The sequence below is a fragment of the Delphinapterus leucas genome, chromosome 15 (assembly GCF_059928025.1).
Source record: "Delphinapterus leucas isolate spDelLeu-1000000601 "Yukka" chromosome 15, BTC_Dleu_Yukka2, whole genome shotgun sequence".
NCBI classification, from domain to species: domain Eukaryota; kingdom Metazoa; phylum Chordata; class Mammalia; order Artiodactyla; family Monodontidae; genus Delphinapterus; species Delphinapterus leucas.
This window is the reverse complement of record NC_143143.1, coordinates 59,322,067-59,340,079: the sequence shown is the minus strand read 5'-3', so window position 1 is coordinate 59,340,079 and position 18,013 is coordinate 59,322,067. Positions and strand designations below refer to the sequence as shown.

The window sequence follows — 18,013 nt, the reverse complement described above, 5'->3', positions numbered from 1 at the left end:
AAGTTCTAGCAAGTGCAATAAAGCAAGAAAAAGAAATAAAATGCTTAATATTGTAAAGGAATTAATACAATTACCCCTATTGATAGATGATATGATCATCTATGCAGAAAATTCTAGGGAATCTATATTTTTTTAAAGTCCTATATCTAATAAGCAAGTTTAGCAAGGTCACAAGACTTGAGATCAATATACAATATTCCATCATACTTCAATATATTAGCAACAAGGGGCTTCCCTGGTGGTGCAGTGGTTAAGAATCCGCCTGTCAATGCAGGGGACACGGGTTCAAGCCCTGGTCCGGGAGGATCCCACATGCCGCAGAGCAACTAAGCCCATGCACCACAACTACTGAGCCACGTGCCACAGCTACTGAAGCCCACGCACCTAGAGCCCGTGCTCTGCCACAAGAGAAGCCACCGCAATGAGAAGCCCATGCACCACAACGAAGAATAGCCCTCACTCGCCGCAACTAGAGGAAGCCCACAAGCAGCAACAAAGACCCAACAAAGCCAAAAATAAATAAATATAATAAATTTAAAAGAAAGAAAAGAAATGTACTTATAATTTAAAAAGTGTTCCTTAAAAAAAATATATATATATATATTAGCAATGAACAACTGGAACGTGACATTTTTGAAAATAGTAACTGTATTTTTTTGCTAGGGCTGCCACAGATCGGGTAGCTAAGAGGACAGAAATTTATTTTCTCACAGTTTTAGCTATGAAGCCCAAGATCAAGGTGTTTCAAGATTTCGTTTCTCCTGCCTGACCTCTCCTTGTTTTATTGATGGATGTCTTTCACTGTGTCCTCACATGGCCTTTTCTCTGGGCATACATGTCCCTGGTATCACTCCCTCTTTTTATAAGAACACAAGTCACATTGGATTAGGGCCCACCCATCTGACTTCATTTAACCTCAGTTACCTTTTTAAAGTCTGTATCTCCAAATATAGTAACATTCTGAGGTGTGTGTGGGAGCGGACTTCAACATACAAATTTGAGGGGGACAGAATTCAGTCCATACAGTACCATTTACAATAGCTCCAAAAAAATGAAATACTTGAATATATCTAACAAAACATATACAGGATCTGTATGCTAGAAACTACAAAATGCTAATAAAAGCAATCAAAGAAGAATTAATAAAAGGAAAAACATACCATATTTATAGATTGGAAGACATAGTATATTTAAGATATATATTCTCCCCCAAATTGAACAATAAATTTAATGTAATTCCAATTAAAATTCCAGCAGGACTCTTTGTAGATAGAGACAAGCTAAATCTAAAATGTATATAGGGACTTCCCTCCTGATCCAGTGGGTAAGACTCCACGCTCCCCCAGTGCAGGGGGCCCGGGTTCCAACCCTGGTCAGGGAACTAGATCCCGCATGCTGCAAATAAGATCTAGTGCAGCCTAAATAAATAAACATTAAAAATAATTTTAAATAAAATGTATATAGAAAGGTAAAGAAACTAGAATAGCCAAAACAATTTTGAAAAAGAAAAACAGGGCTTCCCTGGTGGCGCAGTGGTTGGGAATCCGCCTGCCAATGCAGGGGACGCAGGTTCAAGCCCTTGTCCGGGAGGATCCCACATGCCGTGGAGCAACTAGGCCCATGCACCACAACTACTGAGCCTGCACTCTAGAGACCGCAAGCCACAGCTACTGAGCCTGCATGTGACAACTACTGAAGCCTGTGCTCCGCAACAGGAGAAGCCACCGCAGTGAGAAGCCCGTGCACCGCAAGGAGGAGTGGCCCCTGCTCACCGCAAATAGAGAAAGCCCACATGCAGCAACAAAGACCCAACACAGCCAAAACTAAATAAATAAATTTAAAAAAGTAAATAAATTTAAAAAAGAAGAAAAACAAAGATGTAGGATTCACATTAACCACTTTTTTGTAGGTTTTTTTTTTAACATCTTTTTTTTTTTTTTTTTTAATCTTTTGGCCACATCACACAGCATGTGGAATCTTAGTTCCCCGACCAGGGATTGAACCCACGCCCCCTGCACTGGGGGCGTGGAGTCTTAACCACTGGACCACCAGGGAAGTCTCTGTAGGGTTTTTTTAATTTAGTTTTTTAATTGTGGTAAAATTTAGCATTGTAATCATTTTTAAGTGTACAATCAGTGACATCAAATACATTCACAATGTTGTAATGCTGGAAGTGCTATCTATTTCTAGACCTTTTTCATCATCCCAAACAGAAACATGTACCCATTAAGTTATAACTCCCCATTCCCCTTACCCCCAATCCTTAGTAATCTCTACTCTTTTTTTTCCTTTAAAATTTCTTTAACTTTTATACAATTTTTAAAGGTTACTTTTCATTTACAGTTATTATAAAATATTGGTTGATTTCCCCATGTTGTACAGTACATCCTTGAGCCTATCTTACACCCAATAGTTTGTACCTCTCACTCACCAACCTCTATAATGCCCCTCCCCCTCCCAGTGGTAACCACTAGTTTGTTCTCTGTATCTCTGAGTCTGCTTCTTTTATGCCATATTCACTAGTTTGTTATATTTTTTAGATTCCACATATAAGTGATATCATACAGTATTTATCTTTCTCTGACTTATTTCACTTAGCATAATGCCCTCCAAGTCCAACTATGCTGCTGCAAATGGCAAAATTTTGTTCTTTTTTATGGCTGAGTAGTATTCCATTGTATATATACATACCACATCTTTATCCATTCACTTAATTTGGTTTCATGTCTTGGCAATTGTAAATGCTGCTGCTATGAACATTGGGGTGCATGTGTCTTTTCAAATTAGTGTTTTTGGTTTTTTCAGATGTATACTCAAGAGTGGAAATGCTGGGTCATATGGTAGTTCTATTTTCAGTTTTTTGAGAAACCTCCATAATGTTTTCCACAGTGGCTGCACCAACTTACATTGCCACCAGCAGTGTACGAGGGTTCCCTTTTCTCCACATCCTCACCAACATTAGCTATTTATGTTCTTTTTTGTTTGTTTGTTTGTTTTGTTTGTTTTGCGTTACGCGGGCCTCTCACCGTTGTGGCCCCTCCCATTGCGGAGCACAGGCTCCGGACGTGCAGGCTCAGCAGCCATGGCTCACGGGCCCAGCTGTCCCGCGGCATGTGGGATCTTCCTGGACCGGGGCACGAACCTGCGTCCCTGCATCGGCAAGTGGACTCTCAACCACTGCGCCACCAGGGAAGCCCTATGTTCTTTTCTATGATGGCCATTCTGACAGGCGTGAGGTGATATCTCATTGTGGTTTTGATTTGTATTTCCCTGATGATTAGCAATGGTGAGCATCTTTTCATGTGCCTGTTGGCCATCTGCATTTCCTCTTTGGAAAAATGTCTATTCAGTTCTTCTGCCCATTTTTTAATCGGGTTGTTTGTTTGTTTTTGATATTGAGTTGTATGAAGTAACCTCTATTCCACTTTCTGTCTCTATGAATTTGCCTTTTCCGATACCTCATATAAGAATTATATGGAGGGCTTCCCTGGTGGCGCAGTGGTTGAGAGTCCGCCTGCCGATGCAGGGGACACGAGTTCGTGCCCCAGTCTGGGAGGATCCCACATGCCGCGGGACAGCTGGGCCCGTGAGCCATGGCTGCTGAGCCTGCACGTCCGGAGCCTGTGCTCCGCAATGGGAGAGGCCACAACAGTGAGAGGCCCACATACCGCAAAAAAAAAAAAAAAAAAAAAAAGTATTATATGGAAACATATAATATTTGTCCTTTTGTGTCTGGCTTATTTCACTTAACATAATGTTTTTTTGCTAACAAGTTTTGTCTTTAATGGCACATATCAGAATTTCATTCCTTTTCATGGCTGAGTAATATTCTATTGTGTGTATACTACATTTTGTTTATTCATTCATTTTTTGATGGACACTTGGATTTTGTCTACCTTTTGGCTATTGTGAATAATGCTGCTCTGAACATTGGTGTACACATATCTGTTTGAGTTCCTGCTTTAAATTTTTTTGGATATATACATAGAAGTGGAATTACTGGGTCATTTGGCAATTCTGGTTTTTTAAAAAAATATTTTATGCCTTTATTAAAATAAATTTATTTATTTTAGTTATTTATTTTTGGCTGTGTTGGGTCTTCGTTGCTGTGCGCGGGCTTTTCTCTAGGTGTGGAGAGTGGGGACTACTCTTCATTGCTGTGCACAGTCTTCTCATTGCGGTGGCTTCTCTTGTTACGGAGCACAGGCTCTAGGCATGCAGGCTTCGGTAGTTGTGGTTCATGGGCTCCAGAGCACAGGCTCAGTAGTTGTGGCCCACAGGCTTAGTTGCTCCACAGCATGTGGTATCTTCCCGGACCAGGGATTGAACCCTTGTCCCCTGCATTGGCAGGCGGATTCTTAACCACTGCACCACCAGGGAAGCCCTATGTTTAACTTTTTGAGGAAACACTAAACTCTTTTCCACAGCAGCTGTAATATTTTACATTCCCACTAGCAATACACAAGTGTTCCAATTTCTCCACATCATTGCCAAAACTTGTTATTTTCCATTTTATTGCTAATAGCCATCTTAATGGGTGTGAAGTGCTATCTTATTGTGGTTTTGATTTGCATTTCCCTAATGACTAATGATGCTGAGCATCTTTTCCTGTACTTATTGGCCATTTGTATATCTTCTTTGAAGAAATGTATTCAAGTCCTTTGCCCATTTTTGAATTAGTTTGTTTTGTTGTTGAGTTGTAGGGGTTCTTTATGTATTCTGGATATTTAAACTTCTGTAAATATTTTCTCCCATTCTGTGTGTTATATTTTCAGTCTTTTGCAGTGTTCTTTGATGCACACAAGTTTTTAACTTTTATGAAGTCTAATTTATCTACTTTTTTCCCTTGTTGCTTGTGCTTTTGATGTCATATCCAAGAAATCATTGACAAACCGAATGTCATGAAGATTTCTCCTTTTTCTTCTAGGAGTTTTATAGTTTTAACTCTTAAGTTTAGATTTTTGATACATTTTGAGTTAATTTTTGTATATGACATAAGGTAAGAGTCCAAATTCATTCTTTTGCAACTTCATTCTTTTGCATTCTTCATTCTTTTGAATTTCTTCATTCTTCATTCATGTGCATACTACCCAATTGCCAAATGTATCATAAAACTACAGTAGTCAAGACAGTGTGGTATTGGTGAAAGAATAGATGCATACCAATGCAATGGACTAAAAATTCCAGAAGTAGACCCATATCAATACGGTCAACAGATTTTTAACAAAGGTATAAAGGCATTTCAATGGAGAAAGAACAGTCTTTTCACCAAAAGGTGCTGTAAAAATACTGGACCTCCATATGCAAAAAACAAACAAACAGGGACTTCCCTGGTGGTGCAGTGGTTAAGAATCTGCCTGCCAGTGCAGGAAACATGGGTTCGATCCCTGGTCTGGGAAGATTCCACATGCCTCAGAGCAACTAAGCCCGTGCGCCACAACTACTGAGCCTGCTCTCTAGAGCCCTCGAGCCACAGCTACTGAAGACTGCGCACTCTAGGGCCAGTGTGCCACAACTACTGAGCCCGTGTGCTGCAGCCACTGAAGCCCACGCACTGCAATGAAGACCAAACACAGCCAAAAATTTTAAAAGATTAAAAAACAAACAAAAACAAAAAACACCTCAATTTACATCTCACATATATAAAAATTAACTCAAAGGGATCATAAACCTAAATGTAATATGTAAAACTATAAAACTCTCAGAAGAAAATATAGGAAAAATATCTTCATGATTTTTGGTCAGTCAAAGAATTCTCAGATAGCACACAAAAGTACCACCTATAAAAGAAAAAATTGATAAACTAAACTTTTTAAAATTTAAAACTTCTCTGCAAAGAACACTAGCAAGAGAATTAAAAGATAAGCAAGAGATTGGAGAAAATATTCGCAAGTCACTTATCAGACAAAGGACTTATATCCAACTCTCAAAACTCAAAAATAAGAAAACCACCCAAATTTTTAAGTGGACAAAAGATCTCTTTTTTGTCCCTTGTACATGATGAGTCGCTTCTCTCTTGCCACTTTCAAGATTCTCTCTTTGTCTTTGGTTTTTGACAGTTTGATAATATGTCTAGATGTAGAGCTTTTTAGGTTAATCCTGCTGAGAATTCACTGAGCTAAAACAAAGATGTAAGAACAGAAATATGATCAGTGGTTGCCTAGGGTTGGGATGGGAGGAGAGTCTGAATACAAGGGATGGCACAAGTGAATTCTTTATGTCTGTGTCTATGGTGGTGGTTACAAGCACCTTTGTGCATGACTCATTGAAATGTACATCCAAAAAGTGAATTTTATTATATGCAAATTTTTAATAAATGAAAATGGATACTTTAAGTACATAAAATGTTCACACAAAGTTTAACATATATTTTTAAGTGAACACCAAAGGATTCTCATCAGGTAAAGAAAAAAAATGTTACTAGCACTTCAGGAGCCTCCCCACCCCCTGCCATGTTCTCCTCCTTGACTGTTGCTCCATTGATCTTCCCAGAATCAATCACTATCCTAACTTTTATCATAATCATACCCTTGCTTTTATTATTTTATGCAATCCATAAACAATATAATTTTCCTTTTGTGCTTTGCTTATTTCACTCAAAATTGTTTTTGTGAGTCATCCATGTTGTGTATAGTGGTTGTTTGTTTTCATCCTGTATAAAATTCCATTGTATAAATGTACCATATTTTACTCTCCAGTCTACTCTTTTTTTTTGTTGTTTTTGTTTTGTTTTGTTTTGTTTTGTTTTTTGCGGTACGCAGGCCTCTCACTGTTGTGGTCTCTCCCGTTGTGGAGCACAGGCTCCGGACGTGCAGGCCCAGTGGCCATGGCTCACGGGCGCAGCCACTCCGCGGCATGTGGGATCTTCCCGGACCGGGGCACGAACCCGTGGCCCTGCATCGGCAGGCGGACTCTCAACCACTGCGCCACCAGGGAAGCCCTCCAATCTACTCTTGATGGATTTGGGGGTTGATTCCAATTAGAGCCTACTGTAACTAAAGCTGCTATATGCATTCGCGTATCTTTTTGTACATGTGCAAGGGTTTCCCTATAGTATATATTGTATACCCAGGAATAGGGGCATGTGTGCCTTCAGTTTTACTAGATTACGCTGAGTGTTCTTCATCTTGTCATATATGTCAAGCATAATGCAAAGACAAACACCTCTAATGACACATGGTACAGATACAAATAAGGGTTTATTGGAGGGAACTTCTCAGCAAAGAGCTGGGATCATGCATATAATGCCTCAAAGTCCCATTATCCGAAAGATGGCTTGCTAGGCCAGGAAGGGCTGATCTCGCTGTTAAAAGAGCAGGAGAGGGGCCCCATTTTCATGCCACTTTGCATATTTATGAGGAAAGTAGAAGGAACCTTGGAATTCCTTGACAACTATGTAACAGAGGGAGTTTGCTGGCCAGGGAAATGTCTTACTAGAAATGGGGGAAATTCAGAGCTTGAGTTCACATGTCATTTCAGTTATGCTGAACTAGCTATTTCTAGGGTACCTAAGAGAGAAGGGAAAGATTCACTGGAAACTTCCAGCAGACAAGGCTGGCTGTGTTCAGTTATATCATTATATAATGTCCCTTTCTGTCTCTGGTAATTTTCTTTGCCCTGAAGTCAGCTTTATCTGATATTAAGATAGCCACTCCTGCTTTCCTTTAATTAATGTTGCATGATACACCTTTTTTTATCCTCTTACTTTCAAGGTGCCTGTATCTTTACACTTAGAGTTTGTTGTAATTACAGTCGAGTCATGTCTTCTAATTTACTGTGCCAATAAGCTGTGCACTTATGTGTACTTCTAATTATATATATTAAACTTCAATGAATAAATTTTTTTTTTTTTGGAAAAAGTTTTGCTCTATAAGAAGCATTGGAGGTGGGGAGAAAAGGAGCAGGGAGATGGGAGATGTGGTACTAAATCCCTCATGGTGATCTGAGATTGAAAATGAGAGACAGGCAGAGACAATACAACAGCCCAGCACTAGGCAAAGCTTACATAATAGGCTACATGGATGTCTTTGTGCCATAGTTTGCCTGTTAGTATTTGCCACATTCCTGCCCTTGCAAGCTCTCCTCTGAATTGCAGGGGGCTTAAGGTGCCTGGAAACTACATTTTGTGGACTTCTTTGCAAACTAGGTTACAGTTAGATTTTGCCAGTGGACTTCATAGGTTGGAGATTAGAAAATGGAAGGAAGGGAGAAATCTTTCTGACTCCAGCCACACCAGGCAACCACAAGTGATCACAGCTGGCTACTGGTGGCCACAGGTGATTGTGGGCTCCAGCACCAGCACCAACATCAGGCTTATAAACACCAGACCAGGATTTCCCTCGTGGCGCAGTGGTTAAGAATCCACCTGCCAATGCAGGGGACACAGGTTTGAGCCCTGGTCCAGGAAGATCCCACATGCCGCGGAGCAACTAAGCCTGCGCGCCACAACTACTGAAGCCCGCACGCCTACAGTCCATGCTCCGCAACAAGAGAAGCCACCGCACTGAGAAGCCCGCGCACCTCAAGAGTAGCCCCCACTCGCCACAACTAGAGAAAGCCCGCGCACAGCAAAAAAGACCCAACAGCCAAACAATACTAATAAACAAAAAACCCAAACCAAGGGTGTTATCAGCTTCCTGACTTCTAAGTAAAACTCCCTTCTCCCTTTTTCTCATCCAGCTCTTCCAACATCTTTTTTTTTTTAAAGACTGCATTTCCTTGCTTTATTTGCATATACAGACTGGATTTTTTTTTTTAACAGTTTTCCCAAAGGAATGTGTCTTGCTTATTACTGACATTTGGTATGTTTCATTCATTGGAATATATATTTTTTTAATTTTATTTTTGGCTGCGTTGGGTCTTCGTTGTTGCGTGCGGGCTTTCTCTAGCTGTGTCCTCCGGCTTCTCATTGCAGTGGCTTCTCTTGTTGTGAAGCATGGGCTCCAGGCGTGCAGGCTTCAGTAGTTGTGGTGCATTGGCTCAGTAGCTGTGGCTTGCGGGCCCTAGAGCGCAGGCTCAGTAGTTGTAGCGCCCGGGCCTAGCTGCTCTGCAGCATGTGGGATCTTCCCGGACCAGGGCTCGAACCTGTGTCCCCTGCATTGGCAGGTGGATTCTCAACTACTGCACCACCAGGGAAGCCCTCTTCCAACACCTTTATACCCAATGTCCAGCATTAAATTCCCCTTCTTGAAATATCTAGAGTGGGTTATTTTCCTGGCAAGATAATGACCGACACATAACTTCCCTTTCAGTCTGAAAGAAATGAATCGAATGCTGTCATTTACCAACACTCTCCAAAATGGCTGGTGAAGCAAACCCAAATGCTCTCAGCTGTTCTCTCTCTAGTTTTCTCCTTGAAGCTGTCCCTGTCCACACCCCGACACCATACCCGCCTCCCACCTAAACTTCGAGAACCGTCACCTCTATTGCATCCTGACTGACCCGCAGCGCTGTATTTCACTCCCATGTGTACACCTCCCCAGTCTCTGCTCCCAGAGCAGCCAGCGTCCACCTTGGCACGCTTGTCCCCTCTCTTGACTGGGAGCCCCAGGAAGTTGATGGGCACTGTTTATCCTTGACTCCTTGCATGCGTGGCGCTGAGCAGGTGCTTACAGAATGCTTCACAGCACCAAGTGGTGTCTGCCACAGAAGTTGATGGGTTGAAGAGGTGCTCTATCAAGCCCTGGCTCAGGAAGAGCCCAGGTGGGATCCGCTTTCCACACTATTTTTCCAGAAGTCGACTGATGAGAGTACGCAAGTGTGTGCAGAATAGGATCGGGGAAGCTGAGGGCTGGCCCAGGTGGAGGACCCGGGACACAGAGACCACAGGAAGACTGGCTGAGGTGCCAAATAGCTTTAATGAGCCTGAGCATCTTTCCCCCTACTTTGTCCCTCCCTCCCAACTCTCCGTGTCCCCTCCTTCAGTTCTGGACAGGTCCAGCCTGCCCAAGGCTCTGGGACTCTTCGGCTAGTGTTAATTCTGTCCCCTCAGTCGCTCCAGCCGCCTCCTAAGGTCCGGGGGCACCTTGGCCCCAGCTGCCAGCAGCTCTCGAAGTCTCTGTTTGGGAGTCTTGGTGAGGTGGAAATTGCAGGGCACAGGGCCCTCTTCAAAGGTGACCCGGCAGTTCCGAGTCGCTGCGTGGTAGCCCTCAGCACTGGCAGTCACCACATAGTCCCCTGGGGTCAGCAGGCGCCAATAATCCCCGCCCCACGCTGAGAGGAGTGAAAGGCAAGATCAGAGTCCAGTGGTCCTCAGCTTCTGACCCAGCTAAAGCCTCCCACACCTCCCCCCACCCCCTCCCCGACACACCCACCCGTTGTTACATCATGGTTAATCCCATCCACAGCAATGACAGCATCAGCAATCCCAATCTCCGTGTCCTTGTCCCTCACAACTCCGGCAATGCCCATGCGCACCTGTGTGGGAAAAGGTTATCAAAACCCCTTTCCTTCTGTGTGAAAACGTGGCCTTCAGTTCATTTTCTGGCTCTGTTCCCCACAAATTTGATAGAGGTGGTGCGTCTACTCTGTTTCTACGTGACAATACTCTGGTGAAAATATCTCCTGATCGACAAATTGCATCTGGATTGGGAGAACTATAAATGCCTGGCAGGAGGGCATATCTATGGACTTTCCCGAGTTCAGTGACTCTTGTTATTGGCCTTGTGTTTTAGAACTCTTGGAAACTATACTTACGGAGTCATTCCAAGGGACATGAGTTCCGTGAAAAGTGAAGTGTCTATGCCAGGGCATTTCCTGCACTTGCAAAATTGGACTCTTTTCTGAGAACAGCTCTGGATCAGCTCTATGGACAATTGCCTGGACTGCTGTCAGGTCTATTCCCACCCGCTAACAATGTCTTACGCCACCCCGCTGGCAAACTGTGATTCCTGTCCTGTATCCCTCCAAGTCAATCTGATGCTGAGTGAGTGTGACCCATGGCACCTGTGAGTCAGAATGCTCAGCCTGACCTTAGGCTCAGTTCCCTATTGGGAGGTGCATCAACATGGAGAAGAGACCAGTCAGGAGTGACTCGGGCAGGCTGGGCACAGGGGGGATTCAGGTCCGACCTGTTCCAGGTAGGTGAGAAGGGCATCTTTGTTGTTCTCCCACTCCTGGCGCAGCTCGTTCTCGTGAGGGAACTTGTCACAGGACAGCTCCACAGTGACCTCAAAGCAGTTGGTGTGTAGGTAGCTGAAGTCATTCATGCCTAGGGGTACCACAGACACTGGAGCCTAAAGGGGCGGGATGGAAGCCCTGCCCTCCTGGTGCCCTCCTCTGGGAGACACTTCCTGGTGACAGTTGACACCAGTGGTTATGTGAGAGCAGACTGTCTTATTGGGCAGAGTTATGGGGACGGAGCTAACCCCACCCTTGGGCACATACTCCCAGGAACTGTGTGCCAGTCAGCCCCGTTGATGATGTTGCCATACGAGGAGAAGTCCTGGCTGTGGCAGGGTCGGCGATCTGGGTCCTGCATTGCCCAATTAGTGCCAGCATAGACAGTGCTGAGCCAGCGAAACACTGCCTCATCTGGGGTGGGCGTGAGTTCACGGGCAGCCCACGGAGTCCGAGTCATGTCGAAGGGATAGGACACCACGAGCTCACCCCCGTGGAGGTTGGCACTTAGCACAAAAGGGATCCGTTCCATCCACTTGATCACTGCCCGCGTTTCAGGAGCCACCTGGACAAGGGCAGGTCAGGGGGGTGGGAGACAGAGACAAAGGCCCCTAGGGTGGCCCTCCACCACTGCCCCCAGAATACTCACAGTGGCATTGGGCAGGGTGTAGTAAGTAGGCAGTGGCAGGTGATGGTTGGGGACAGTGTCAGGCACCAGCCCATCATCCTCTGCTTCCCACAGTGGTGTGTTGAGGTCAGCAAAATTATGGTTAAGGTCAATGCCCTGATGGTTCCAGCGGCCCTCTGCCCAGCCCACCAGCTCCGAGCCCTGCCAGGGACGAAGTTTGTTCAAGCCAAGCAGGCTCCGGGCACCACGACAGAAGGAGCAGGCTGGCCCTCGGGCCAAGTGGCCTACCCGGCGGAAGGCAGTCTCATAGCCGTCAGGGTTCATGGAGGGCAGCAGGTGAATGCGCGTCTCGGTGAGCAGCCGGGTCACCCGCGGGTCCCCTCTCAGGTACTCACGGCACAGGAACTGCATTAGGAGCAGGAGCAACTCCCGCCCCAGGGCCTCATTCCCATGCATGCCGGCCACGTAGCGCACCTCAGGCTCTCCTGGGAGCACACAGGTGCTCGCAACTGGCTCGTGCCCCTGCCCCTCCCCGCCACTGTGCCCACCTCTCCCACCCCACCTGCCAGTACCCAGCTCATGCTCCCCAGGCTGGTCCGACATTTCCATCACATACAGCTTCAGGCCCTGGTGGCTCTTCCCGATGCTGTAGACGCGGGTGATGTTGGGGCACTGCTCGTTCACCTGCTTCATCAGCTGGGGGGCGGAGTGCACCTCCCACGGTGCAGGGCATGGGAGGATCAGACCCAGGGGTCAGACCACATGTGGCCACGGAAGGACTTCAAAAGCTTGTGGTGGCCCATACAGATGGGGACACCATGGCACAGTACAGGAGTGGGCAGCAGCAGACCAGAAGGAAGGGTCAGAATAAGGGAGGCGCCATAACAAGGGAAACTGGGGCAGTTTAGGGGTCAACAGGAGGGTGAGATGAGGGTGGACATGAGGGCAATCATAGCCAGTTATGCCCTGGTAGGCGGAGGACCTGAGATGGGCAGATCCTCCCTCCTGGGTCATAGGGGTTACCTTCCTCATGGCTTTATAATCATGATGCCGGAAGTCCAGTGTGTCGGAGGATCCCAGCACAGGGACCTCAGGGAACAGACCATTAGGATCTGGTAGAGAATGAGTTCCCAATAAAGGGGGAGTTCCCAGTGGAGGGTGCGCCCTGCCCATCCAACCCTTGTCTTACAGCCCACCTGAGACTGGACAGGCCAGGATCTCTGCCCGGAGGCAGGATGCACCTCCCTGGAGCCAGGTCTGGGGCAGCAGGCGAATGAAACGGGCCACCTGCGGCTCAGGCAGGAGGTTCAGCACTGGTGTCTCTGGGTCCGAATTGGCAGGAAATACCTGGGGGCATCAAGTTCTTTGTAAGGGTGGCTTGAACCCCAGCAGCCAGCCTGGCGGAGGGCCCAGGGAAGGAGCTCAGGCCGCTGAGCTCACTGAAAAATCCACCCCGGTAGGCTCAGCTGGAGACTTGACCACTGTGTCAAACACAGACCGCTGCCCACAGCCTTTGCCAGCAGGCAGCCCTAGGCAGCCACACTTTCCATTTTGGTCACAGCTCATTAGACCAATATGGCCATGTGACTCAGGAGCAGCCAATCCTAGAGGTGGCCAGGACCCCACACTGTAGCCTGGGGTAAAAAGGGGTCATTGAGATGGGGAAGCCAGAGCTATGAGGAGGTGAGAAGTGATGCAAGGACCAGGGGCCCATCACCAGAAAGGGTGTTCCAGCAGGAGGCTGTGGCATGGAGGAAGGATTGGGGGAGGATACAGGCATCCAAAGCAGCCTGCCTCCCAAGGCTGTCTGCTGGGTGCCACCCATCCTGACAACAACCCCCCTTCTCCTGGGATGCCCAAGTGGACACCTGTTCCTTGTCCTCAGAGGAGCCCCAGCCCAGCCCAGCACCCTACAGTGGGCCAGGAGCCCAACTCTCAGCATAGAGGGCCCCAGCCACCATGGGACCTCTCACCGCGTCCATCCCACTGCTGCGATTCTTACTCCCCCACCAGGTAAGACTGTCATTGCTGAACTGGACCTTGTATGATGTGACCCAGTCATACCTGGCAGGAAAGATGGGTAGAGATGATGGGTGGCTCCCAGGACTCCCACCCCAGTCCTCCTGAGTCTGCCCATGACTTCCCTGGTCTGGAGATATCCTGCCTCACCTCCAGATGGAGTTCCTGCCCTGTGTGATAATGCCTGAGAAGTGGGTGGGGTGCCTAGCATCCACCTGAAGCCATGGCTCGGCATCCTGCTGCTCGGCACACCAGGCACCATCAAAAAGATCACCATCCTCCAGGCCTGACTGTGGGCACAGGACATAGTAATCACAACCAGGTAGGCAGTATGGGGTAAACCTTAACCGAAGGTGGGAGGGCAAGTAAGCAGGTCGTAGGGGTTGCCTTGCTGACCTGGATGTTGAGCCGTCCTCGGTGTGGTCCAAGACCAAAGGACTGGCTGCTAGATGCATCAAGCTGGTTATCTGAAACTCGCAGGGACTCCAGGCCCAAAGGGGGACAGTCTGGGACAGGGACAGAGCAGTAAAATGGGACCAGAGAAAGAGTGGTCAGGGCACATAGGAAGCTGAGCCTAAGCTTGCCAGTGTGTTGGACAGGCTGGGGGCATGTCTATGCCCAGGAGACCAAGAGCTACATTAGTTTGTGCCCCAGAGACTGCAAGTCTGGGCAGGGCCCCTGAAACGGTGGTACCTGGTTCTTGCTTCTCGGGGAGGTCAAGGGTCCTTGCAGGGCTGGTGGTCACTGAAGCCCTGGCAGTCACCGGGGGTCGGGGGGGAGTTAGCTTCTTTCGCTTCTTCATGATGATCTTCTTCTTCTTGATGACTCGAATCCGGACATGCTGTTCTGAGGTCCCTGGGGACCAAGGAGGCAGAGCACCAGGGAGGGAAAGGATGACACAAAGCCCCAGATGGAGAGGTCTGCCAGCCCAAGAAAGCCTGCAAGTCCACAACAGGCCCCACCACACATATCCAAGAACATTGGCATGGACTTAAAGGCCCACAGGCTGACCCCCAACCTACCTCCCCAGCCACATCCTTGATTCCTTCTCCCCTCTGACGGCTTGGCCCTCACCAATAGAGAGCTACACTGCCACTAGGAACGATCTGCTTACTCCAAAGAGCTGAATTTGGTTTTTTAACTCCTTCTTTGCCCGGCTGTCCCCTTCCCTGTGATCCACCACCTTTGATTTTATTGCCTAATTCCCATTCTTCCTTTGCATCCCAGCCCAGATACACTTCAAGGAGCCTTCCTTAGCTCCAGACTCGGTCTCATGCCCCAAAGCCTCTGTACCACCTCCATCATTGTTTGCCGTCTGAGCTGAGATGTCCTGTCCTCAAATCCATGTCTGCCCGGGTGCTCAGGCCTTCCAGAGCTGGACCCCTGCCCTGCCTGCCCTTCAGTACAAAGCATTCATTGCACAGGGCAGGTGCCACTAGTTCCCCACCCAGCCTAGCTCCACAGATGCCCCTAGAACATGCTGTACATTTTTGTGTTAGGTACCCTGTGCCTTTGCACAGACTGTTTCCTTCTTGGCTGCCCTCCTCTTCAGCTCTTCCTAATTCAGAGATACCCTTCAGGACCAGTTCCACTTGCCTCTCCCAAGAAGCCCTCCTAGGCTGCCAATCTCCTTGCTTTCCTCCTCTTACTCCCACATCTGAAAAGGTGGGAAGTCAGGCAGCCTTCCCCCTCCCTTCCCCAGGCAGTGCCGCGTTCATCCTGGCAGAGAGCTCTTCTTCCCTTCCTCGGTTCTTTCCTTCCACGCCCTGCCCTCAGTCTTGCTCTGCACCCTCCTCCTTTGTCTGCACCTCTTTCTCCCCTCCTCCTGGCTCTGGCCTCAGTTTCCTCATCTGTGAAAAGGGAAAGTTTGGGGCTGGAAGAGGCAGCATCCAACTGGTTCCTGTCCCAGGACTGCTGACTTGGTTTGGCAGGGAACTGGGGCTGCTGACTCAGCAGCCATTGTACCGGGCAGGGAGCGTGTGTGCGTGGGGAAGGGTCGCCACACAGGGGCTGGGCACGGAGTGTGGCGTGTGTGGCGTGTGTGTGGTGTGTGTGCGCGTGCTGGGGAGGGGTCGCCACACGGGGGGCGGAGGAGTGGGACAACCGGCCCGCGGAAGAAGCGGGCCGTGGGTCGGGAGCTCACCGTTCTTGTTCCCTGAGGACAGCTCTGCCTGGCTGCTACGCGGGGCCGGGGTCGAGACCGGGGCCTCGGTGGTCGCGGGCGACGCCAGGCCCAGCACCGAGGCGCCGGACGCCCCCAGACTCACCCCGACGGCAGGCGCGAAGGTGGCCAAGGCGAGCAGGAGACCCCACATGGCTGGGTCCAAAGCGAGGACACGCGCTCGTCCCGCGATGGCCGGTGGGTTCGCCTCTTCCTGCTGGGGCTCGGGAGCCCCCCGCCCCTTCCTGCCGCCGCCGCACGCCCCCTGCGGCCTTCGACACGCCCACAGCCCGCTAGTTGGCCTCGGACCCTGGAGCCGAGGGGTAGGCAGGGGAGGGGAGAGGAAGGCAGGGGCGGGGAGGGGCCAGGGCTGCAGCCCAGGGTCTCCGCACCCGCCGACCCTCCCCCTCCCTCTCTGCCCCGCGCCCCAGCCGCCCGCACCTAACCACATATTATCCTCTCTCGGCAAAGACCCTGCACCCTGGATTCCACGCGATCCTGTGCGCCTGTCCCACAGTGGGCACTTACTGTGTACCATGCCCCGTGCCAGGCGCTTTACCCGTGGCATCTCAGACAAATCTCATCTTACAAACTGGTAAACTGAGGCTCAGGGCGGCTAATTGACTTAGCCTAGGTAGCGAAGCCGAGAACTTTGGGGAGGAAACTACAACCCGAGAGGGAAATCTATCCAGTCAGAACCCCCTGCCAGGACGGGTGGGACGGAAAGAAGGGTGAGAAGAAACTGAGGCGGCGGCTGGGGTACGGGGTGGGGGAGGGCTGGCTCTCCAGGAATTCTTCTGAAGGACACCCAAGGGGCCCAGCTAGAGGCGGTGCTTCCCACCCTCCCCCCACCGCGGCGCCCCGCCTCTCCTCTCTTCTTCCTTTCCCCAGCCTCCTCTCCTTTGCTCACCCGGCTGCCACGTTCCGGGGTTACATAATCCGAGTAGAGGCGTCTGAGCCTATGCCCAGCGGGCTGGGGCAGGGGGTGGAGGGCGAGGCTGATGCATGTTCTGCCCTCCCCCGCCTCACTCTCCTCTGGGAGCCGGCAGCCCTGGGTCTGTGTCTTCGGGACCACCTCCGACCCCGGGATTCCAGAGCGCAGGACCCTCCCCATCCCCCTCCGAGGTCCCCTTTGGCTCCCCCACACCAGGGTCGCCTCCCCAGAAGGAAGGCATTCGTCCACTGTGCGCCTCTGGCCGGGGCTTTGCCTTTGCAAGGATCCCGCCGGGGAGACACTGCCATCCCCAAGTAAGAAGAGATGCCCAGAGGTGGCCGGGAATCCTCCGGAGTGCGCGGGGCCCCTGAGCAAATGTTTTCTGCAAGGTCACTACCCACGTGAAGAATTTGAATTACCCTAAATCAGCGTGTCAGCACCAATCTCGTCGGATCTCTCGAAAGGAATATGCGCTCCTGGAACTGAGACCCACCCCCAGTAAGAACGATCTCATAGACTCGAGTCCCGGAGCTCCTCAAGGCATTTGGTCCACCCCATGCGCTCTGGGTAGAGAACCCCCGAAAGGGGGTAACTGGGACAGGGCCCCCGCGGGTCCTGCTCCCGCCTTAGAGCGCCCCGCCTGGACACTACTGCCGGGTCCCAGTCACCAGAGGAGGATCTAGAAAAATTCAAGGAAGGCATGCCGAAGCGGAGGGTCCCTGAAGCGCCGGGCCGAGTCAGCGGCAGAAAGACGGTACTGCGGCCCCAGGCTTCGCAGAGGTGGGAGGCAGCGAGAGGCTCTGTGGAGCTAGAAGCGGGTCTGTACGAGTCCTGAGGACTACTCCACCTCCCGCCAAAACCCAGTCTGCCCACTTCCCGGGCCCCACCCTCATCCAAGTTTCACAGAGTGGTGCGAGAGGGTCGGGGCAGAACCTGGCTAGGACAGGTCAGCCTCCTGAGACTCCCACCTCCTCCAAGCCCTTCCCTACACCGCAGCCAAATTGTCCTAGTGCGCTCACCTTCCAGGCTATTCCTGAAAATGTTCTTCCCCACCCACAGCTTTCCCACCTCATCTCCCTGTGTTCTCCCCCTGGCTCATATCTCTCCAGCCACACAGGCATTCTAGCTGTTCCTCCAATGCACCAGCCCCATC

At 49.5% G+C, this 18,013-nt stretch overlaps 1 protein-coding gene across 1 annotated transcript; it reads right to left on the bottom strand.

Moving 5' to 3' along the window:
- Positions 1-9,688: 9,688 nt before the first annotated feature.
- Positions 9,689-16,201, bottom strand: CPXM1 (carboxypeptidase X, M14 family member 1). The gene is made up of 14 exons (XM_022592968.3): positions 15,909-16,201; positions 14,459-14,620; positions 14,162-14,271; positions 13,916-14,055; positions 13,720-13,810; positions 12,943-13,093; positions 12,770-12,858; positions 12,319-12,442; positions 12,035-12,231; positions 11,768-11,947; positions 11,386-11,683; positions 11,070-11,209; positions 10,314-10,416; positions 9,689-10,212 (listed from the first exon to the last, which is right to left on the bottom strand). The coding sequence occupies exons 1-14, from the start codon at positions 16,078-16,080 to the stop codon at positions 9,974-9,976; spliced, it is 2,196 nt and encodes a 731-aa protein (XP_022448676.2). The 5' UTR covers positions 16,081-16,201; the 3' UTR covers positions 9,689-9,973.
- Between the last annotated feature and the right edge of the window lie 1,812 nt (positions 16,202-18,013).

What these genes read in the sequence shown, in the direction of transcription:
- CPXM1 (XM_022592968.3), bottom strand. Translation starts at nt 16,080, where the DNA reads ATGTGGGGTCTCCTGCTCGCCTTGGCCACCTTCGCGCCTGCCGTCGGG. An exon ending in GTCCTCAGGGAACAAGAACG is followed by an intron (nt 14,621 to 15,908) that starts GTGAGCTCCCGA and finishes CTTGGTCCCCAG; the next exon opens with GGACCTCAGAACAGCATGTC. An exon ending in ACACCCTGCCCAATGCCACT is followed by an intron (nt 11,684 to 11,767) that starts GTGAGTATTCTG and finishes GCCCTTGTCCAG; the next exon opens with GTGGCTCCTGAAACGCGGGC.